Here is a 25,336-nt window from a genome sequence, read left to right as displayed (position 1 = left end):
GCAGAGGAGCAAAGTCCCCTGGGGAATGTAGTAGTCCTTCTCTTCTGAGAACCAGGTACATACACTACATGATGTTATGATGTGGAATACCAATAACCGAAAATTATAAAACCATGACAATTTACTTGTATGGAAGCGTAATATTCTGACACTGTCCTCATCACTACAGTAGCACCTTTCATCATAAGGTGGAATATTGCAAGTGTTCATAGTCTGTGTGGTCTTTTGTCAGAGCTTTCTTTGTCCCTCATCTTACCAGACTGAGAATAGAGGTTTGTGGTTTACCACCTGTTAATCATGAACTGTGTTATAGTACTCTGTTGTCTGCTCTTTATTACCTTGTAGATTGATAAGGTTTGGCTGCAAACATCAAATATTTCAGAAACAATCTACTTAAAAAGAGATATTTCTGTCTTATTTGGCATCTTATAAAGGGGTGAACATACTGCAGAGTTAGTCTAGCTTTTTATCCATTCCATTATCATCAGGCATGGGGAAGAGGAATATCGTGCTGCCTTTTTAATTGTATTATAGCTTTAATTTTGGGAGAGATGAGAATGCAAGGGAATGAGACCAAACTGCACTGCATACTTATACTACCGTGAGTCTGTTCTGTCTACTTGCAGATGATGGATTTTGTATTTCTTTAAAACAGAAATCTTATGTACCTATTCATTAAAATATACTTTTCATAAGTATATATATTTTCATAAATAATAAAAAACTCTATGTTTTCCTTGAAATTTTTAATGATATCTATTTGAGGGCACTGGATGACTGACTCACTATCACTGTCCGCATGGACTTGGGTTGGGGATCTTATGCTCCTTTACCTGTTGACCTATAATGACTGCAAGAGTATAGAGTGTTAGAATGTTTCATATGCTGCCTTTTTTTTCTTATAATCATGTACTAAATCAAAATGAGAACAAATTATAAAACATTAAACATTGCTGCAGATTGGGTGCTCTAATCAATAATTCTTGAGTTGAAACAACCATCTTGAAATAGCCTATGTGAATACCCCTTTCTCTTTACAATAAAACAACTCACTCTTAGAATAGAAATTTCTAATTTCTTTTGGAACGAGACTATAGGTAAGAATCAACATTCCCACCTGTGGTTGAATTTAAAGGTGTTGGACTTCGGTCACTGGGCATCTGGAAGATGAGATCTGAGACTTTGTGAGACTCTGGTGCAGGGATCAGATGACAAGTATGACTCTTGAGGTGGTCATGTTACAGAGAAGACACTTTACTCCCTTCAGCACTGCTTGGAGTTCCCTAAGGACTAATGGCTTTATGCTCAGATAATAGGCAAAATTTAGCAGCTGAAAACTTTTCAGGCCATAACTGACATCAGTTATCTCTCTCCCATAAAGTGATCTACGTAGTTTAAATGTCATTTTTCAACTTATACCAAGACACTAAAATCTAGTAGATGCTTCACATATTCTATATAACAGTAATGAATATTCCAGCAGGTCCATCTTAAGAGAGAGGCTTCAATAAGGTCAGACGAACCTGCTTATCCAGGTTTAGTTGTGGAATAAGTGACTACAAAGCAAGTAGCCCTCTGTGCCTTACAGTTCTGATATGGATTAGCTATCTTTCTCTCTTTTGCTTTGTAGGTGCTGTTGTATGTCTGAATACAAGTAAAACTACCATAGTAACTCTCGACAGCCTATTTTTACTTGATAAAGTCCTATGATACCAAATCCCCTGCTGTTATTATCACATCACGCAGTCCTGTTGAGATAGTTGGTGATTCCTAGTCAAAATTATTAGGCCAATGAAGTTTTTTTTTAGAGAGGTATCTTTCCTTCTGAAGACTGATCTTTTGTTGTGAGAAGGTAATTTTTTTCAGATATTTGAACACATTCTGTTTTTTGCTGATACATACAATATAGTTTCACTACCTCAAATGGAGATACCTGCTGTGGTTTTACTTGGCAGATGGCTCAACACACACTGTCATTTGCTTGCTCCCCCCTCCCAGTGGGATGGGGCAGAAAATTGGAAATTAAAAAAAGAAGAAGAAGAAAAAGAGCTTGTGGGTTGAGATTAAAACTATTTAGTAAGACAGAAAAGGAAGAGAAAAGGGAAAAAAGGGAAATAATAGTACAGATAATAATACAATATATATTTACAAACCAAATGATTCCTCACTACCTGCTGACTGATGCCCAGACAGCCTCTGAGCAGTGGACACTCCCCACAGTTTTTAAAGTTTTTTCTCATGATGTCAGATAGCATGGAATATCCCTTTAGCGAGCCTTGGTCAGCTATCCTGCTTCTGTTCTCTCCCAGCACCCTGTGCCACCTCAGTCTGGAAGGACAGAACAAGAAGCTGAAAAACTGAAATGCCCTTGGCTCTGTACAGCACTGCTCAGCAACAACTAAAACTTCAGTATGTTATCAACATTGTTTTTCTCCCAAAGCCAAAACATTATTGTAGCAGACACCATGAAGAAAATCAACTCTGTCCCAGCTGAAACCAGAACAATATCCTAGATATATCCTCATGCCAACTCCAAATCAGGCTTATCAGATCTTTGTTGAATTTACAAGTTCTAGAAACTATTCGTGTCTCTGTGGTTGAAAACGAGACCTGTTTTATTGATAAATATTTTCACAAAGACAGAAACAATACTTCAGTATTAGATAAGGCTACTCTTTCAGAATGCTCTCTGAATGCTTGATTTTGCCTTCAGGCTTTACTGCAGGCAGATTTACATTGTACAATTATAAAATATTTTTGAAGTTTAATTCAGCAGTGTTTCTTTTGTCCAGAACTCTCTGATGGCTTCTCAACAGTGTAGTAAAATTGAATTTTGCCACCTTTGAGGTGTGGGAGACAGGGTCTCAGTGGTCCTGCCAGAAGGATATAGAGAAAGGAGAAGACGGAATGAGGCTAGGGCAGAGGGCCGGAAGGAAATCCTTGAGAGATCAGTCTTGATCTTCCCATTGTTGACAGCAGAATGGAAGAAGATGTGATCAGGCATGTTTGCAGTGTTTAAAACTCTGTCCACCGGTGGTCGTCAACCCATCCCCCTTTGGCCATAGTCAGAACTAGCCCAGCTCTGCAGAGTCTTGACATAAGCAAGACTGTTCATTCCAAGATCATGTTCATGACCTAAGCGACTTTTGTACCAGGTTATATGAAATCCATGATGCAGAGCACTGTAAATGCTGGGTTCCCAACATGTTTACATGCTTCTGTTAATCCTCAAGCTTATCTATAAGCTCTATGTACCTATATAAAATATTATCATGATTTTTCACTCCAGATTTCAAATCTTTACTTCTTAAAGGCAGACCAGTTAATTAATTCCATTTTTGTCATAAATCTACTAATATGGTTCCTATAAGATTATTCTACAGTAATTTTGAAAAACAGTATTAAAAATAGAAAAAAGTCACCAACAACAACAAAGAAAAAACACAACCAAAAGCAATTCAGTATAGAGTAAGAGACTTTTACCCCAATTTATTTTTCATCATTTATCTCTTTCATGGATATTGTTGTTTCATTATTTCTGTGGAGACTATACTTTGTAAGCATAGGACTTGCTGATGAAGTATTTTGCCAGCAATTTAAGGAGGCTTTCTTCAGGGCAAAAGAGCTCTCCATCTCCGGGTATAGCAAGTCAGAAACAGAAGGCAAGAGACCGGTGTGACTGAACTGGGACCTGCTGATCAAACTGAAGAGCAAGAAGATAATGCACAGGCAGTGGAAACAGGGACAGATATTGTGGGAGGAGTATAAGGAAGCTGCTAGGCTGTGTAGGGATGGGGTCAGGAAAGCCAAGGCCCAGCTTAAAATGAATCATAGAATCATAGAATCACAGAAATGAACTTGGCTAGGGATGCCAAAAGGAACAAGAAAGGCTTCTGCAGTACCTCAGCCAGAAAAGGAAAATCCAGGAGAGTGTACCCACCCTAGTGAGTGACACAGGCAGGCTGGTAACAACAGACAAAGAGAAGGCTGAGGTGCTTAATAACTTTTTTGCTCTGTGGCAGCCCAGAAAGCCAACTGTGATATGGGCTGCATCAAAAAATTGTGGCCAGCAGGTCAAGGGAGGTGATCCTGCCCCTCTACTCTGCGCTGGTGAGACCTCATCTGGGGAACTGCGTCCAGATGTGGAGTCTTCAATACAGGACAGACTTAGAGCTGTTGGAGCACATTCAGAGGAGGGCCACAAAAATGATCCACAGAATGGAACACCTCTCCTACAATGACATGCTGAGAGAGTTGGGGCTGTACAGCCTGCAGAAGTGAAGGTTGCAAGGTGACCTGATAGCAGCCTGTCAGTATGTAAAGGGGAGCTACAGGAAAGAAGGGGTCTGTGGTGATAGAACAAGGGGAAATGGCTTCAAGCTCAAAGAGGGTAGATTTATGTTAGACATAAGGAAAAAAAACTTTTACAGTGAGGGTATTGAGGCATTGGAACAGGTTGCCCAGAGATGTAGTTGATGCCCTGTCCATGGAGACTTTCACAGCGAGGCTGGATCAGGCCATGGGCAACCTGATCTATGCGTGCATGTCCCTGTTCATTGCAGGGGAGTTGGACTAGATGACCTTCAGAGGTCCTTTCCAACTCTAAGGATTCTGTGATTCTATGAATTTCCTTTTTTTTTACCTTCTCACACAGAGGGTAACTCTTTTACTGAAGTACTTGGAAGACAGGGTTTGATGTTCTTATTGTTCAAGTCACTGGGTCTCCTTGTATGTATGGTGGAGTATAAATGCTTACAAATTGTGATTATAACCTGAAGATATATTCAGTGCACAGTAAATCAGTTTTATTTAAATCAGCTGTCAGTTTCACCAGTTCAGATTTAGCTACGTTCTTTCTTATTTTCTTGTCATGAAGAATAAGAACTGAAGTGTTATTTAGATAACAGTTCTGCTTTTCATTACTGCATAACTGAAAACCCACTGAAGAAAGCTTGCATTTACCATTATTTAATTATTTTTATGTTTAGTTAGAGAAGTCAGCAGCTCAGTCTTCACATACAGTCTGTACCTACGCAGAGCCCTGTTGTTCTCAGTAGGTCACTGTGTAAATCCACTCTCACACAAAATAATGCAGGGATGTGGTCCCATACAGGATTTAAAAAAGAACATGATTACCTTCTTATCAAGTCCAGCAAAGGCCTATTCCTTCTCTCAGCAGCGTCAGACGGATTAAGGACAGGGGTTTACTATTATATTTGTGATTCCTTTAAGGAACCAGTGGACAAGTGGAAACTAATTCCTTGTTGATTCTTACTTGAATTATCTGCTCTTGTCATGGTATTTACTGGATGTGCTGAGAACACCATTGAGAGCCCACAGCTCTCTGCAGAACTCCATTTTAGTTTTGCCTTCCTTCCCATGAAAATGTTTAATTTTTTTTTTTTTTACCTGCTGCCTTACTGTAAAGGATTTTACTCACATGTGCAGACTTACTTGCACATAATGGACTTTGAAATGTTATTCTGTTTTTCTACTGAGTAACTGTAGGCAATTCATTGAATAACTGGGCTCTCTCTCTCAGGATGGTATACTGAAAATGAAGATTTTGTTGTAAATCTAAATGAACTTCTCTAAGAAATGATGTGAAGTATGCAATCTGCCTCAAATTGACAAAGTGAGTGGAAGTTGTGGCCTTGTGTGTGGTTCACATAGGCTTCAGCATTCTAATGCTCTTGTACACCACAAGCACAAAGTGCTTGTGTTTACTGGGATGTTTTTACCTTTATATACCAAAAATTTAAGTCACTAAAAAACAATTGAGCTGAAGACTAAAAGAGTTACTGATTACAGCTTAGTTTCTATAACTTGTTCTTCACCTACACTAGTTAAGAGATGAAGCACAATTTCTTAATTCTCCTTCACAGTGAGTTACATTAACACAATTTTATTCTTTGGGTGAGAGCCTCATGCCATCACTCAGCTGGTGAGTCCACCATTTTGACATGATCCTGCACTAGGCCCTGCTTCACTAGGGCCCCAGGCTGGCAAGCTTCTGTGCATGTCAGATTATGCAACTTTAATTTACATCAGTGCAAACTTTTCGGTCCATACTGTTGTGAAGGAGTTGTGGTTAAGTTTCTTCTCAAGGAGCTTTCTGATGAAAAGCACTCTGTCATTTTTTGTTTTGGTATTTGTGTTATAAATCATTTTTTGACTGGTTTCTCCTTTGTGATTCCTGTCTGAAATTTTACTCCTATCATATACTTTAAGAATCATCTCAAAATGGTTTTCTTTGTCCTCTGGAAATTCGATTCTTTAGATCCCACAGGGTCAGTAACACTGTTAACCTATTAACAACCAGCTTCAGTTTGAGTTATTCCAACTTGACAGCTTACAGACTGATTTTATTTTGTGTATATTTTTAAAACAGCTAGCAGAAGTCTGGGAAAAATAATGAATTAGTAGAAATGGTTTGCACTTAACTCTTCTATAATTTATCAGTGATTTGATAATAATCTATCTATGGTATTTTATTTATTTGGAAACCTACGACAGTTTGATGGGTGTTTAATTTCTAAAATTAGGAACTGAGACTCCCTAACCGTATGTTTTGGGTTCAGTGAATTATTAAAATGGAATTGAGTAAAAAATTTTCTTTTCTTCCCATAGTCTAATTTTTCATCCAAAGCAGCAATTTTTTTCTCATTTTAAATTCTGGTTTCCAGAAGAATAAGAAAGAAAATGTGCAATTCTTTCTGTTCCTAGACTTTAAATATGAATATTTCTCTGTCAGTCTTTTTTTTTTTCCTCCATAGTGTGCTCGAAATATTATTAAATATTTTCCGCTAATGGGTCTCATTTGGAGAGGGAAATGCAGTTGTTTAATCAAAATTTTTAAGTTTTTAATGTAAAAAAAAGTCTTTCCAAAATCGGATCCATATTTGGTATTTCTAAGTAAGGAAATCCCTCATGATTCTGGCACCTGTGAAAGAAGTGGAAGCCACATAATACTGTTTTTAATAGATTTTGTCAGTACTTTGTTCTACTTTATATTTTCCCCCTTTTAGAAGCACAAGGATAGACCTAATGACATTTTTTGAGTAACGATATGTCACAGTTCTGGCCCAGTTCGGCCTGCCTCTGTGACTAATGGGGCAGAGGGACTCATGGACCCAGACCTGGGAGAGGGGGAAAGGAGGTAGGGAAAAGGCAGGGAGATGGGCAAAACAGCAACAACAAGCTAAGGGAGAAAATTAACTTACTACATATGATTGCGGAATGCAAGATAACACAATATAATACAATACAAGTGGAATTGAAGATAATAAATCAAATAAATGAGAGATAGAGTGTCCAAAACCGAAGGCCTTGCTCTAATGCTTAAGGCGAGACAGCTAGGGAACACACACATCAGAGACGAGCAGAAAAAGAAGGGGCAGTCTCATGCTCCTCAACTACCTTTTTTTAGGTAGTTATATCTTTCCCTCTAAATGGAAAACGGAAACAGAACAGTGAAGTGTTCTGGGAGATGTATTTGTTCTTCTCTTTTGTGAAAGGCACCGTGGAAGTATCGACAATCCACAGAACTGGAGCATTAACTCTTTAACTCCCAGTGCTCTAGATGATGCTATGTTGTGGAATACCAATAACAAAAATCATAAAACTATGATATTGCATAAGCCCATATTGTTTTTCTGTATTTTTTTTCTCCCCATCTATATTTTCCATTTGAGAAATTTATGATGCATCTTGCTGTGGTAGTCTGATCTTCTGAGGAACAGTAGCTGGATTTTCGTCAGCTTTTTCTGTCTGCAAATCCTACCAGAATATTCCCCACGTGCAAATGATGCCTTGAAACAACAGGAGCAAGTTTAATAGAAAGTCTGCCTATCACAAGTATGAGGTAGATACACTGGCAAGGAGAAGGTGCTGACACGTCTCCTAGTCCTGCTTAGCTGGCATGCACCCGCTGCTTTACTTTTGCTGTCTTGCTGTCCATTAGCAGGACACGGTACATATGGGCAGGCAGGCTACTGCAGTAGGTGCCCTCACCTGACATTTCAACATGGCCATAATCTGAGAGGAGTGGTTGCTTGTTACAGAAGCAACTGCTGACCATCAAAAATAAGGATATATACTGGCATGTGGGAAGTGCAAATTTCATGCAGAGCAGTCATTTATCCAATATAGCCCCATAAACAAGCTTTGCTGAAATTAATGTATTTCTCAGAAAAAAGAAAAAAAAAAAGCAAAGCGAAACATTCTTTATACATGATAGCGTAACTTCATCTTAACCTAAAGAGTCAACAGGAATGTTTACTTATTTACTTATCTTTTTACTTTTTACTTATTTTTTGTATAATTAACTACCCTGCAGCAGTTTTCTTCTATAATTGGCATTCTCAGCTGTATGATTTCTTACTCATTGAATGATTTCCTCATCCCTAGTATTTTTTGCTTATTGAATCTCTACTGTTAAGTGTAGTAGTTGCTTTTGTGGTCTAGACTCTCTTTGCTTCTGCCTTGCTCTGTGCTCAGAGTGAGCATTCTCCCCTAGTTATCTGTTTAATGGTGCTTAAAGTGTAGCAAGTCTTTTGCTGATACCCCTAAGAGACTTCACACAAACCTACATTACACTGCTTTATGCCACTTGTTTATCTTTTCTATGTAAATGATTATGTTGATAGTCAAGGAAATAATTTTTAATGATAAACTTAGAAGCACAAGGAGAGGTAGACTTCATGAAACTTGTAATGCAGCTTCATCTAGGTTTTCTTTCTTTTTCACTGTTTTCACTTTTAGAATGTTGTATCCTGGGATTCTGTGAATGCTTCTATGACATTTATTTGCTAGAGAGAGGTAGCACAAATCACTCTATTAAGATCTCAGATGATGTAGTACCAGGATCTCTTTGTGTCAATATATCTGTAAAATAAAACCCTAGCCAAAATACCAACAATGGTTATAAGCTGGATGCACTGTATGAAAGGAATTTTTGTTGTAGAGAGGAATTCAGTGGTTAACATGAATCTCTGAACTTTCAAATAGGCTCAAAACTCAAAATGATATGGCTTCCCCAGGGTTACTTTGAGAATCCCTATATTAAAGTGCAACATATGCCAGTAAGCATTATGTAACTAACACTCTACATTTGCAATGCTAGTGCACGTGAAGGCTGTCTTTTTAATGCCAAGCCTTCTTAGTTAATTTCAAAAATAAAATCTTGGTGTGGCAGTGGACTGTGGCATGTAAGTTAAAAAGACTCTTCCATAGCTACATCATGCAAGAAAAGTGCTGAACAGTGGTTAATTATTCATTTAGTGCTTGATTTCAAAAGATGTTATCTTTTAAATGAATAAAGTGTGTGACAGATAGATCTAAATCAATTAATTTACTGTATAATATAAACTGAGTAAATAGTCTGCTGTCATTTAGTGAAATTTTGTGAAGAAAGTCTGTTTTTATTTGTTCTATGTGTATTTTATTACTATTACATACATTTTCATAAAACTCATCTATTCAGTTCTAATTAGTAAAATTATTGAAGTAACACAAACATCAAAGAAACTCCGTACCTTTTTTGTCTAAATTCATTTCAGCATTACATTGCCTTTTAATCTTCACATCAATATTACTTATATCAAAATGTGCAATTCTGCCTATGGTTTGTTATGCAATGCTGTATTTTGTTATAATGTCTGAATATGACATAAGGGACACTTGGTGTTTGAATTCAGAAATGATGTCTACCGACACTATTAGAAATACAGTTTTTTCTACTTTCTGATCTATCTGTTTGGAATAGAATTAATTCAAAACAGCCATCAAGCAGCTCAAGTTTGTACCATAATTCATTTTCAAATATGAAGTGTCTGGAGTTGTAACAGCTTATACTTGAGTTATTTGTGACAGTTAGAGTAGGTAAACTAGAGTAATTATCAATAGAACCAGGTAAAAAAGTTGTGTGCATTTGAACAGAGGTAAAAGCCCATTCACCTTCTTTTTCACAAGAAGGAAGAGGAGGAAAAAAAAAAAAGAGGAGAGAAAATAATGAAAGAAAAGAGACAGGAGTAAGCTGAAGGATGGTTTTTGCAGATGGAAGGAAAGTAGCTGATAAGCGGTCATAAACCCAGCACATATTTTCAGCACCAGTACCCTAGAACATTATAGCATTTGCTGGTGTATATAACAAAATGATTTGTGTTTCTCCACCTGCAAACATAGCATCCTAGGAAACACTTTAGTATCTCAGTAGAATTGCCCACATTAATATTTTAGCTAACTGAATACAACTCAGTAAACCTTCAGTGAGAAATGCAGGTTTCATTAAAACAAGAAAGTGAAACATTGCAAACTCATTTCTTTGTGCTGCTGATACTGCTGACTGAGTTTGTTTTTGTTTTTAACACAGAGCAATTATCTTGCTATGGGATGGGACAATGTCCTTATAGATATTTTCTGGTGTGTTCTAATCTATTTATTCTTTTGCTTTTCAATCATAGGTTTCTGTGCTCGAGAGGCAAATATTTGACTTCCTTGGTTATCAGTGGGCACCCATCTTGGCAAATTTCATACACATTATTGTAGTCATACTTGGCTTATTTGGAACCATCCAGTATAGACCTCGTTACATAACAGGAGTGAGTATTTCATTTTATTTATTTATTTCAATGTGCATATTTAAACAATAAAGTTCCAAACTGTACCGCTTACAAAAGAAATAGAACTCTTATTTTGATTTCACCTACATCTGTAATATTTTACGTTCACTTATTTCACTTCTGGGTCACCTGTAGTAATTAAATGGTAACAACCTGCCACAGTTGAAAGTAAATCAACAGGAAAATATAAACATTGCAGAAGTTAAAAACTTTTCTAGATTCACCAGACCTACACAGCAGATCCATCACTTATTATTATAGTAATTCATTGTTGTTCTTTACCAGGTTTGGTGGAATGCCTACATGTTATGTGTAGAAATAGTCCAAATTCAGAAATGAAGTATGAAAGTATGGTAAGAAACATGGTCATAACAGTTACAAACTGACGGATAAAAATAAGGATTTAGATCTTTATGTTTTTAATCCATTCATTTTCCTTATTCAACCACTTCTCACACACGTTATTGTTGTACTCACTGGTATAATACAGCATTAATGAAATCCTCATTTTATACTCCAGATTTCTTTTTTTCTCCCTGATATGTAGGTCTATAAGGACAAAACAACAAATTTCAAAAGCATTGTTTAGAACACTTTTTGTTAGAAATAGATTTGTATAACAATATTTCTATCTAATTTATTCGCTAATTCAGTTAAGGAGTGTAATATTTCTCATAGACAGACAACAGTCCAAAAGATTTGCTGTTGTACAACCATATTTTAAATGTATAAATGAATTAACTCCACTGAATCTGTACCCACTTCTGCAAAGTCTATGTTCTGTCATAGTGTTCCTTTATATAACAGTGATCACTCAGGATGTAGGAAAGTTTCTCTTCTACTCCCATTCCACCATCCATATTCTAACAGTGTTATGTAACAGTAATACATTAATATTTGTATCTCCATTTCTATTTATCTTATTTGCTATACGCAGAAAATGTGTGCACATGTGTAATGTATTTATTATACACATGTAAATTACTGTAATCAAAATATTTATTGCAGACGCTGAAAAATGTTTTGCAACTCTGAAATATTTTGGATAATTTCTTCAGTTCACAACTCTGGGAGCCATGTTAATGTGAACTGGAGTGTTCTTCTTTGTTCTAGTACTTTGACTAGTCCAAAAAGTCTTGAGAATAAAACAACAAAAGCATGATAAAACAACCAAATTTCAAGCAAGTGGCAGTTAAATAAAAACAATAAAAAACTTCATCCCAAAACAATTACAAGGCAAATGAAGATAAAATGCTTAGCTAAGCTAAAAAAAGAGAACAAAACAAAAACATAACAACAACACGCTAGATTTAAGTGCCCTTTTCAACAGGAGTACAAAAAATTGCCTGTTACAATGATGAGGGTATTTAAATGTGGAGGAATACCAGCCTTATAAATGCTTACTGCTCATGTGTTTCTGGATGATACCATTAGTACCGCACCATCATCCTAATTTTCCCACATATCTTTTCTTAAATCTCCCCCTCAACCTCACTATGTAGCCCATCTGGCTATGTGAGTTTTTCTCCCTGCATGCTGTCACTGAATTGGATAGAACTGATCTAAGATCAGTTTGTTGGTCTTGCTCAGATTTTACAACAGAAACCTTCATGGGCTGTCCATCACAGGCTGACTGGATACAGAAACAATTACAAAACTTTCATTTCTCATTTAGTCAGCTCAATAAATTTGAGCTTTGATTGTTTTCATTACTAAAACCAAACTCTTTGGAGATTATCTTAAAGCGAGAATGAGTGAAATGGTACTGGTCACTGGAAGAAAAGATAATGGAGCTACATCCTTTTCTTCATTTGTAATGAGCCCAGAAATGTCCATTGCTGAAACTGCACAAAACTCATTGGCATTAATCTGACATCACAAGACAGATTATGAATTGAAAAACAAAAAGTGAGATTGTGTTAACAGCTTTTAGAACTACAGGGATGCAGCTATAAGGCTTTTCAGTGAGAGAATGCAGAAACTCAGTCTTCAAGTGATTCTTCAAGGGTCACTCTATCTTGAGTGAACCCAGTAGGACCCCTAATATACAGTCACATAAGTACATGAAGTATAGCTTGCTTCGACAAGACTGCAATAAATTTCCACTTTTACTGTGCAAGATTCTAAAGGATATCACTAAAATATTTTCCAGGGATAGGGATTCATGGGTTAAAGAAGGGAGGAAAGTTTCAAACTGAGATTTAAAAAAATGATTCAGTGGCTTTGGAAAAGAGGAAATAAGTTTTAAACAGATAAGTTTTAAACAGACACAAGTGAAAATGTGTCTTTGAACTCAAAGAGATCAAAGAGTCACAGGGAAGTTTAAAATTGGGTGAGAAGTGAATAGATGACTGTATGGTTCCAGATTTTGGAAAGTAGTTCCGAAAACTTGGGATGTAGGAGTTGTGGTGCTCAAAGAGGACTGAACCACTCAGATATCTGCTGGGAAAACAACATGGTGAGCTGCAAGCAATCCAGGAGACTCCTGGAGTCTCTTGAGGATGACGTCCTGATCCAAGTATTGGACAGACCAACCAGAGGTGAAGTGCTATTGGACCTGGTACTCACCATTGTGAAGGAGATCATTAAAGAGGTTAAGATAAGAGGCAGCATGACTGAGTTCTGGAACTTGAGGAATGCAGGCCTGGCAAAGAGTGGAGTCAGAACCCTGAGATTCGGGAGAGTGATCTTCCAGCTTGTTTAAGGAATTATTGGATGAGATCCCCTAGGAAACTCTCCTTAGGGACAGAGGAACAGAACAGAGCTGCCAGCTCTTTAAGGACACCTTTCTGAGAGAACAAGAGCTATCCATCCCCTGGCATAAGAAATCAAGCAAAGGAGGCAGGAAACCAGCATAGCTGAGCAGAGGCCTACGGGTCAAACTGAGGGATGAGAAGGAAATGTACAAGCCATGAAAGAAGGAGGGGGTGGCCTGGGAAAAATATAGGGATGCTGCCTGGGTGTGCATGGATTGGATCAGGAAAACCAAGGCACCAATGAAACAGAACTCGGGAAGAGATGTGAAAAATAACAAGAATTTCTTCAGATACCTTGATCAGAAGGGACAGGCCAAGGAGAATGTACATCCCTCTGATAAATGAGAAGAGAGAACTAGTACAACAGGCATGGGGAAGTCTCAATGAGTTCTTTGCTGGCAGTCAGGAATCCCAAGCTTCTTGTGTCTCTGAACCTCTTGGCAGAGACTGAGTGAGCGAAATCCCTCCAGCAGTAAGAGAGGAGCAAGTCCAAGACTGCTTCATGACACTGAATGTGTGCAAGTCTATGGGACTGGACAACATGCATTTACATGCATTTTCACATTTTTAAGAAAGAGAGAATCTCAGGAACTACAGGCCAGTGTCAACGGTTTACGGACGTTCGGCCCGGTTCTGTGACGAAGGGGACGGGGGATCCACGGGTCCACGCCCCGGGAAAAGGGAAAAGGGGAAAAGGGTAAGGAGATGGCCCTGAGAGCAAAGAACAGCGGCAACAATCTGAGGAGAAACAAACTAATTTACTAAATAAGATATCGGAATGCAAAACAACACACTATAATACAATATAATTACAATTTAAGCTGATAAATCCAATACAGTGTGAGAGAGAATGTCCCAAAATCAAGGTAGGCCTTACTCTACTACAGACGATAAGACGGCTGGAGAGCGAAGTGCTGCCAAGATGAGAGACGGCGGAAAAAGGGACAAGGTCTCGTGATCTACAAGTTTTTATACTGCGAGCTTGTATCTTTTCCCTCTGGCTGGAAAATGGTAACAGAGGAGAAAAGTACCGTGGGGAATGTAGTAGTCCTTCTCTTCTGAGAACCAGGTACATTCACTACATGATGTTATGATGTGGAATACCAACAACCGAAAATCACAAAACCATGACAGAGACTCAGGAAGGGATGCCAGCCGGAAGAATCTGAACAGGCTTGAAAAGTGGACTGGCATGAACCTAATGAGGTTTAACAAGATCAAGTGAAACATGTTGCACTTGGGTCAGGGCAATCCTAGATATGTGTACAGACTGGGAAAATTACTAATTGAGATCAGCCTTGCAGAGAATGACTTGTGAGTCTTGGTGGATGAGAAGTTGAACGTAAACCATCAGTGTGCTCTTGCAGCCCAGAAGGCCATCAGTATCCTGGGCTGCATCAAAAGAGAGGTGGCCAGCAGGGCGAGCGAGGTGATTATTCCCCTCTGCTCTGCCCTTGGGAGGCCCCATCTGGACTATTGCATCCAGGCCTGGGGGCCCCAAAACAAGAAAGACATGGAGCTGCTGGATCGGGTCCAGAATAGGGCCAGGGAGATAATCAAAGGGCTGGAGCACCTCTTCTATGAAGAAAGATTGAGGGAGTTGGGCTTGTTCCACTTGCAGAAGTGAAGGCTCTGGGGGAGACCTCAGTAAAGCCTTCCTGTACTTAAAGAGAGCTTGTAAACAAGAGGGAGACAGATTTTTTACATGGTTAGGAAGAAATTCATTACTGTGAGGATGGTGAGGCTCTGCAATAGATTGCCTGAAGAAGTTGTGGATGCTCTATCCCTGGATGGAAGCATTCGAGGTCAGGTTAGATTAGGCTCTGGGCAGCCTGGTCTGGTTGGTGGCAGCGCTGTCCATGGCAAGGGAGTTGGAACTAGATGATCTTTAAGGTCCCTTCCAACCTAAGTCATTCTATGGTATTTTACATTCAGTTATTACACTTCTATTATTCTATAAAAAGTGAAGTGTAATATATTGAGAAGGGTTAACATAGGTTCTGAAGACACACTTATTTCTGTCTGTAAACCTAAACCATTTACCAGTATGCCAGTGCTTGACTGAGGGGGTAAAACATCTGCTCTGAGGGCAGAAATGAGTGAATAGAAATATATTTTCTAAAGACAATAAGTAAACCTTTTTTCCTTGTGCAAATGATAATGATAAAAGAACTGCTTAGAAGCAGTTCTGAAGCATTGTGAATAGAGATTTCACTAGGAACATACTGGCCAGTAGGATGACTGGGACTTAAATGTGCTTTTAGCATTGTTGTCAGAAGGCTGTGCAACACAAATGCATGATGGGTAATACCAATGCAAGTTACTAAGGGTTCTGAAAGCAAGCAGTGCTTTTCACCAGGGCAGGGCTCTGTTTGGAGGCTCAGTTTTTGCCAGTTCCTTCTCTAGAGGGATTCCGTCTGTGTTAACAGACTCAGCACATGTTCCTCACTCTACTATGGGTTATAAGACAAATAAGGGAATGACACTGAATGAACAGATGTGTTCTGATTCCTGCTTCATGGAAAAGCATGGAAATCTCGTTCTACTATTTTCTTAACATTTCTATAAAACATCCTCAGAATTCACAAGGAGGACAAAAAGCCCCATTTGTATTGAGTGTCATTGTCTTCTCCAAATGTAGGAATTGATCTGACACGTGAAGCCCAGTACCTTGTGGTACTCCAGTGCTGCAGGGTTATCCCTGTAAAAATAAGTACTTTGTTTCTTCACTGCCCTTTGCAGAAGATAAAGAAGTATCTAGTGGAGCTTGGCAGTGACATAAGCAGATAGAGATAAACTTGGAAATAAATTATAAAATATAAGAATTTGAAGAAAGTCATGTCTGGGAGATAGATATCTATAATTTCTACTGCTCCTATAGATCTTTTAAAGCTGTTATTTTTACTTCTTCTAGAATTAGGTCCAAGAAAGTGAGAATTTCTTTTTGTACAGTTCTGTAGGTTTTATTGAGTAATCTTATAGAAAAGCAAGAGTGCTGAGAAAGTGAAAAAGCATCTGCATTGAAGTATGAACAAATTTTCCTGCCTTGAGCATAAAGTGAAGATCCAGCAGAGAAACATTTTAATCTAGATGGAATTACCTTGTTTCAAAACTGATAGTAGGAGATTGTATAAAGTGTTTTCTCATAACAAAGTGGTTTCATTGCAAAGTTGAAGTGGACTTTGGTTGTGTATGTAGCAAGATTATGGAGTGGACAACAACATTACTAACATTTTCCCAGGGAATAATTTATTCTATTCTAGTATTTTAGACATAGTAGTAAAAAAAAACCCTAAGAATAGTGAATGTAGTAAAGACTCACGAGAAACTACTACAGACCACAGAATACTAGAAGAGAACAAGGATCTCAGTTTGACACAGAGTACATTTGTAAACTTGTAGAACAAAAATAATTTAGTACAAGACAATACCTGGCCATGTTAAGTCTGGGAAAAAAAGGACAGGTTATTAGTGGTACATTACTTAACACACAGTTGCTGATATGTATTAAAAAAGAGGCAATTACTTTATGTCTGAGACTTCTTGCAACATCATCAGTCTGCAAAACCACAAGGCCCCAAAGAGTATAAGTGAGTTAATTTATGTCTTTTTGAAGACTAGTCATAGTCATTGACTTCAACACCCTTAGTGGGATTTACTTAGTGACAAGTATCCCTAAATCCGTCAGGTATGTTTTGGAGTTTTTTGGTTGTATATTGCAGTTTAGTATCTTCTGTGTTTTTAAATGTTCAAAGTAGTACATGGAAGTGTGCAGCAGTTTATCTCTTATACGTACACGTCAGGAGACTATCATACAAAATCAATCATGTTACAGAAAAGTGTAAAGCAAGGAACAGCAGAGAAACTGCAATTCTGTAGCCATGTTCTCTCACTTGCTTTTTTGAATTTTAGAGACAGACTCAGTATAGTTAATTATCGGCCAGATTTTTTGGTGAAATAACATTTCAGGACACAGAATGTTGTAAGAAAATCAGATTTCTTTTTTTTTTTTTTTCCAATGAAGAAGGTTTTTACCATAATTGAAAAAAGAGAGTCTTATGCTTAATGCCTGTAGCAACATAAATTTGAAATTAATTTACCTTATTAACCTAATCCAGTTCTTATTCCAGATGCTTGTTTACTTCTTTTATTTAAAATAAGAAAGTGTATGTATTTGAGCTCGTTACAGGAATTTTATATATATCTTTTGCTTTCTTGGAAGTTGATATTTGGAAAAATATTATATATTTAACCGATTTAATAAAGAGGATAATTAAATGGAATGGTCATTGTATATATCAGTCAGCCTGTACAAAGCTTTTGAAGTCCACAAAGTCAGATAGCTACCTGAGACTCTATAAAGGGGTCCCTCAGAAAGTATTTTTGTCTCCATCTGAGACAAATCATTGAACACTTCATCTTAATTTATGTATGTGATAGTTTAGTTGTGTTGCAACTAAAATGTAGATGTATTTGTAGATAGAGGAAGGCAGTCACAAAAGAGTATACAAAATACTCTGCATAACTTTTCTGAGCAAATGATGATTTGTGGACATAAATAATGATCTTTTGCATAATCATTTTGTGCTAATGCTCAATAATACTGTATTAACCTAAGGAAATTAGGACCTCAAACATTTTAGTACCAGCTTTATCTGCTGGCTGTCACAGGAGGCTACGGATCAGGATAGTTATTCAGTTTCAAAATGTGCCATTGACAAGATGTTTTGTTTGCTAACATGTCATTCAAGGATATATAATGATATTCTTCAGTTTGTTCCTTGATTCTGTAGCTTGCCATGGATAATAATTAACGTAAATGCTGGTTGTTCTTTTTTAGTAGTTATCTAAGCACTTTCAGTGTGTTCCATTACTGAATGCAACATTTTCAACATGCAGAATAGATTTCTGAACATTTTAATTCTGAATTAAATAACAAAATAGCTATATAAATGAATAGATATTCTATCCGTTCAATATTCCTAAATAGACCAGTCTATTAAACTACCATTTCTGGCACAAATGTGTTCGAGAAAAAAAAGAATTTATTTCCTGCAAATATTATTTATACCAGCAGCAGAAGGAATATTTCTTAGGATCTTTGTTCACTATATTTACTAAAATATTTGCTGAATGCAAATCAGAAAACAAGTTGAACTGGACTGAAATAAATAGACATAAAATTGGAAACAGTATTTGTTTGAAACATTTTTCTATCTATGCTGTTCTCAGTGTAAAATTACCAGGATTTATTGATTTCAGACAGGTTGAAAATGTCATGAGGCAAGTTATTTGATTTGTGTTTTACTACTCAAAGGCCAGATCAAACCAAGGAAGTATTTGACAACAGGGGTTGTTTTTACATCTTAGTGGAAAAATCTGTGTCACTTAAAAGTTATTCCAGTTATTCCAAACATATATATACCTACTGTAGAAGCTGAGAAAGAAAAAAAAATGAGAGAGAGAGAGAGAGAGAGGAATTTGAGGAATTCAAGGTATTTTGATGACAAGCAACAAAAGAGAAAAGTGACAGAACAATAATTTCCAAAAATTGATAGAATTTCAGAAATTAAACACTGTACAGTGAATGTGGAAGGACAGAATTGACATTTTATTTGGAAGTTCACGCATACAAAGAAGTTCTTAGGAAAAAAAATAATTTGGGGTATTCATCCAGTATTCTCAAGTTCAAATAATATAAGCACCCTGTAATTACATTTTAAGTGAAGATCAGAAAGATTCAGAAGATACCAAGTACATTAAGAGCAAGGAGATAACAGCATTCCAAAAGTGGTCATTATGGAAAACTCTGTCTGCACCTTAAATAGAACAAATACTAGGTCAGGTCAAACTCCAATGAAATAATTACTCAGTGCTTAGTCAATTTATTCATAGGATTGTTGATTAAAAATTATTCACACAGAAAGATCAGTTGAGAGTAAATCACATGAGTTTGTTAAAAAAATAATTATCCCTGAATCATTACATTATAGCAACTTTGAAGTTAGTGGTCACTGTAACTCATGAAATACCAAGAATCAAGCATTTATTACTAGTTTTCATCTTGGTGAGAAAGGGGAATAAAAAAAATTATTATAGGTTAGGAATCCCAGAGACTTCCAAACTGAAAAAGAGAAAGCAAATGAGAAAAAGTGTAGTCATATTGCTTATTGCTAGTTAACAAAGATTGTTAACTAAAATAATTGTTTTCGTGGGAGTTTATCTGATAAAGTAAACTAAAAAAAAGAAAATTACCAAAATTATCAGCACAGAATTATGGAAAAGGAAGAAAAGCTTTGAAAAACACACAGTATGAGCAAGAATATGAGGAAAAACACAAAAAGAGCAGAATAAAAATAAAAAAGTTTAAAAAGTAAATGTTCAAAATGAGTATTGCAGAAGCATTTATGGAGCATTCCAAGTAAATCTCAAAATCATAATATGAGCTAAGACTATTACTGTGCTTGTGAATCCACTTCAACCCCAAATTAAACCCAAATCTCGTTCATGGTTTCATTTTCATTATGCAAGATAAACTGATGCTAAATGAAGCACTGGTATTTTATGACATAGTAATTACTGCATAGGTGCACTTTCATAAAATACTTCCCATGTCACAAATAGCAAATCCAATTCTCCTTACCCCTTCTGTGATAAATCTTCAATAACTCTAACATTCTTTGCATTACTGAGAGTATATTAAATACTTTGTATGAGGGATACTTGTAGTTCATTGTGTCTCAGCTTGCTAAAAAGATCCTTTGTCATGCTCACCTTTTCAGTAGTCCCCTTTCAAGCCTCATCATAGTTTTCTGAAATATCTTTATTTTTCTCTCAAAATTTTTCTCTTAAAATTCTTATGAAAGATTACAGGTAGGAATTTAGATGTTATGAAAGAGTAGAGTTTGAGGATTCTTTTTGTATTTTGTCCTTTCATTACTGGATGCTAACGTCATAGAAGTGGTCTTTGTATACTTTGCTAACTGCTGTTTTATTGGAGAGTTTTGCTCACTTTGGCAGCTGCTGTGAAAAATCAGTAGGGATGTAAGTAGAAGATTGCCCTTTGGACTTTAAACAACATTTGCTGAAAGAGGTTTCAATTCATAGGGAAGTACGTGTAATAGAGTGCTTTTTGCTGCCGTTGTGTTAAAACATTAGATTTTACTATGTTGTGGACTTAGATGTGCTTTCATTTATATTTAAAGGGATAGGCTCAAAAGTTTACTTTTGAAATTGAATCTAGCCTACTTTATAGTAGGAATAAGAGTGTGAAGGGAGTAGAATTTAGAGAATAGCCGGTCAGTGTCATCACTGTAGGAGTTCAACTAATCCGAATTTTGAGTCATGATTTGTGAGCATACACAACTTAAAGCATAAGTATTCCAATGGACAAAATGTCATTCTTTCTTTGTTTATTGGTTGGTTTATTGGTGGGCTATTGAATATCAGTTTGAAACAGATTGTCTATTTTTTTTTACTTGATAATCTGATAAGCTATTCTAGGCTTAAGTTACACTAGGATTTTATTTTGATTACTTTTTTAGACATATTTTTGATAACTTGCAAGAAATCTCAACAGATGTCAGATTCTTCAGCTCCCCAGATTCAGCTCAACCTCAAGCAAGTATGTCTTTCAATATAATACTATGCAGAGCACAGCAGTCTTGACTGTACAGAAGTATATGAAAGAAGATTGCCTCCATTAAATGTCTCTTGCATTTTCTACCATTTTTGGATATAGCCTTTAAAATTTTCATAGCATTTAGAAAAAAATTCTATACTATATGTTTATGTATTTCACAGACAGGAAATTATCATAGTAAGGTTTGATTACTTTCATCTATTCTCTTTACTGAAACATAATTAGGCATGAGGCACCGAGGTACAGAATTAATCTGAAGAAAATTATTGAAAGAGAAATTTCTTCTCTGGTTAGAAAACCTGACCCAACACTAAGAAAGTGTAAAATATCCTTTCAAGATTAAACATCATTAGTCTGACCTCTTTGGCAAAGCACAATGGAAAAAAATCTGTTTATCAGACAACTAGTCAAGTGACATCAAGTCATAAAAAGGAAACAATCCCAGATAAGAGTTCCTAAAAATCTGAGTCCTCTAATTTTGTATAGGATATCACTCTTTCAAGAAGGCTCCTACTTGACAAAAATCAAAGTTCTAAATAGAAAAAGTGTAGAAGCCCTCTGAAGATTTATGGTAGATAATGAAATGGGAAACTCTCAGACTTCAGGAGGCCTTCAAATAGTTAACATTTTGAAAATACAATAAATTCCTCTCACTTATTTGAGCAAGAGACATCCATCAGGTTCTAAAAGAACTTGGATCCACTGAATCTTGAAAATGAATTTGGGATTCTTTTTGGAATCTGTTGTGAGAAACACTGGAAAAACTCCAGGACAGAATTTTCTTCAACAATAGTTCTGCTCAGAGTTTTCTTTTCTTTCAGATTGTGATGGATTTTTGTTAATTTTCAGAATGTATTTTAGTTTTCCATTAAAATAATTTCATAAAATTCCAATTTTAAAGATACTTTGCTAATACCATTTTTGAGCTGATATATGTACGGAGGGTTAGAAGTTATAACTTACGTCACATAATGAAACACATTATTTACTTCTGGTAAATTTTAGGCAGAACATTTTCAGTGCATGATGCTGTCCAATAATTTTAAAATCATTTATAAATCCATTATCATAATATTCACAGAAGGTTTAATTGGTTCAGAATTCTACTATAGTCATCCTTTCCTAATTCTTTTTTCCCCCTTCAATGAATGGTGTTCCCATTAAAAAAGGAGCCATTCAAAATCATAGAATCCTTAGAGTTGGAAAGGACCTCTGAAGGTCATCTAGTCCAACTCCCCTGCAATGAACAGGGACATGCACAAGTAGATCATGTTGCCCATGACCTGATCCAGCCTCACCTTGTAAGTCTCCATGGACGGGGCATCAACCACATCTCTGGGCAACCAGTTCCAGTGCCTCACTACCCGCACTTTAAAAGATTTTTTTCCTTATGTCCAACCTAAATCTACCCTCTTTGAGCTTGGAGCCTTTTCTATCACCACAGACCCTGCTAAAGAGTCTGTCCCCTTCTTTTCTGTAGCTCCCCTTTGGATACTGACAGGCCACTATCAGGTCACCTTGCAGAACAGAAGGCTGCGAGGTGACCTGATGATAGCGATGTCTCACTCTCAACCACTCCAAAGGAAAAAAGATGTCTTTCCAGGGAATTGACATTGAGGAGTACAGTTCTATGTAGAACTGCTAGTAATATAAAACAAAGGTGTTATTTTTTCTTTTAATTCAAACCAGAGAGCTCACTAACAGCATCCCTGGAAAGATGCCAACGCATGAAGTTCCTCTACATTTCATTTTCTCTTTCTTTAGAATCGATCCTCTGGTTTGTTAGTATAATGACAAGTGGGATTTACTCTACAGATACATTTTTATTTATTTCTTTAAGAACAAGCAGTGCTTTCTGTTAAACTAATGTGTAATTGGCACTTTGTAGTCAAAATACTACAAAAGGCATGAAGAAAGAACAACTTACCTGATGATGTATTTAGCAGATACACAGAGGAAGAGATTAGAGAGAAAATCCATGGTTTTTGCTTCTGTTATCTAAACTGCATTTGAAAGCATTAAAATTGCCTCAGCCAATAGCTCCGGACAACTAAATGTAATTAAAAATCAAGCAGGTATAATGTAATGTTTCCACTGCTCTAAAGTTACCTCTGTAGTATAGTGCTAAGTGTTTCCCTTTATCTAATGCAATCCATGTTGCTTATAGCTTCTACAGTTGTTCCTATTACTGCATAGTTTATTTAGTATTTTTTCTAGCTGATATATATCAGTTACTGATTACATTCTCTTTTCTATGAGGCAGTACCCCTGTCTTTTTTTACTTGTGTGTGTTTATATCATGCCTTCCTTGTAGTATCTGCCCACCTCAAAGCTTTTGACATCTCTGTCCTTGTGCTGCACTACGGAAGCAGAGAAGTACTTCTCCAAGCTGCTTTACAAAATCGGAACTGAAACTCAGAAAGACAAGGATTTTCTCTCTACCACAGGAAAGGTTGCAACACATCAAAGTGTGAATCCTTTTTTTTTTTTTCCCCTCAAGTCTCAGTGTGTCCTGAAAACAGAGAGATGCCCCAAACTCTCTACAAAGTCTAGGAATATAGACTGGAATCACAGCTACTTAACAGCATAGAGTTCTTCTGTAAGAAAAAGAACACTAAACAATCTTTGAAAGATATATCTTCTACCAAGGGAAAGGACTGCTGCCTCAAGCTTTCTGTGATAACTCTTTTGTTAGACTCGGTGGCTATTGTGATCATACCTGGGACCTGTAACTGCACTCCTTCCAGGAAGAGATTAATATATTTTAATGAACAGCTTATACCACAATAAGATTAGCATTAGAAAAGAAATGGAAACTGCCTCAGGTTCAAACCACCTATCCAAGTCTCAAATTCTTCTACTCTGTTGTCTCTCCTTGTAAGAGGCTGTAGATTTGGAGCCTGCTACAGCTCTTTTACGACAAATCTGCTGCTGCTGCTGCTTCCCCTCTTTATTCCAGCACCTTCTGTACTGTTGTCTACTTCTTCCTCTATTTTCTTCGCCTTGGTTCAGCCACTAACCTCTACATGTATATGTATTGTACTGCACGTAGCTAAAACTAAGCTATCTATTTTAAATTTTCTGCTTGAAGTCTGAGTAACACTACTTACCAATATATTGTTTTGAAAGTCAATTCTTGTTTTAGCCACCTGCTTAAGATTTTGGTAATTTGATTTAATCTTTTTAGGCAATCTCAGTCATTCAAGTGCAACTGACTTAAGTCATAGTAATTTCAATTCCCTTCAGAGGATCACCTGCTAGTACCTGAAGTCCTTTTGTATCCTTTTTTCGAAGAGGTTTTTCAAGGCAATGTGGCTGATTCTCTTGTTTTGTGAGTTTCATTGTTACCCTGAGGTTATGCTTCAGGAAAGATGCATTGAGATTCACATTGAGCTATATGTTCCTATTCATTTACAAATCAGCACTTTCAATTTTAAGAGAAGATAAAGGTGATTTTCAGTAGTTCTATTCTGAATGTAGCCTCTTTTGCATTCCAAAGAAGAACCTTCTTAAAAATCTTTCTGTTGAACTTCTTGTCATGAGTCTTCATTTCAGAACTTCAGAGATGTTTCTCACTTCCCGTCTGTACATCTCTTTTTAATTTTTTAATGTTTTCATAGTGATTTTCAGCTCCTGAAACTCTACAAGAAAAGGGACGCAATTCTTTGTCAAGCTTTGCCTGTTTTCATGAGTACCATTCCCAGTGAAGATACATTTTCTGGCTGACTCTGACGGGCAAAACAAACAACGAGCAGAGCTGTAAAATGCTCTATTAAAGATGCTCCAAAATTTACATTGCTCCTTATTTCCATAATTTAGCTGTCCAGGGCACTATGTATTTGCAATTTGGTTTTATATGTTATTGTGTATATCTGAGCATAGGTATTAATGTCACATACATTCATGTTGGATAAACTTAAGTATAAATAATAAATATTGTAGAAAAGTATCATTTTGCGTACTAGGATCTCAGCAGATAAAATTTGAGTTATAAATGCCTCTAAGGATAGTGTTTTGCATATCAATATAAATTTTACTTCTAAACAACCCTAATATAGTAAACACTAAGATTCTCCATTTTGAGATATCAGTAGTGCTGCTGCTCAGCTTCGTTCCTAGTTTCTCATGTATTTTCAACAGTACTTTCGGTGAAATCTATTTTTTTATTTATTTTTCCATGCAGCTCTTCAGCTGTTTTGATTTCAGTATAAATTTTGAGTGAGTGCAGGAATAACCAGCTTCGGTCTTCATATTTGTATATTCAGCCAATAAACAACTGAGAGATTTTTTTGGTGCTTCCATTCTGAAACTATTGA

At 36.6% G+C, this 25,336-nt stretch overlaps 1 protein-coding gene across 1 annotated transcript in view; it reads left to right on the top strand.

Annotated features, from left to right (window-relative positions):
* Window positions 1-25,336, top strand: part of NKAIN2 (sodium/potassium transporting ATPase interacting 2) — a 550,041-nt gene that overhangs the window by 245,480 nt on the left and 279,225 nt on the right. Inside the window, exon 2 of the mRNA XM_021392140.1 lies at window positions 10,464-10,601. Within this exon, the coding sequence (XP_021247815.1) occupies window positions 10,464-10,601 (138 nt within the window). The remainder of the gene's footprint in view (window positions 1-10,463; window positions 10,602-25,336) is intronic.

This window comes from Numida meleagris, chromosome 3, assembly GCF_002078875.1.
Source record: "Numida meleagris isolate 19003 breed g44 Domestic line chromosome 3, NumMel1.0, whole genome shotgun sequence".
NCBI lineage: Eukaryota > Metazoa > Chordata > Aves > Galliformes > Numididae > Numida > Numida meleagris.
This window is presented reverse-complemented; position numbering and strand designations above follow the sequence as displayed.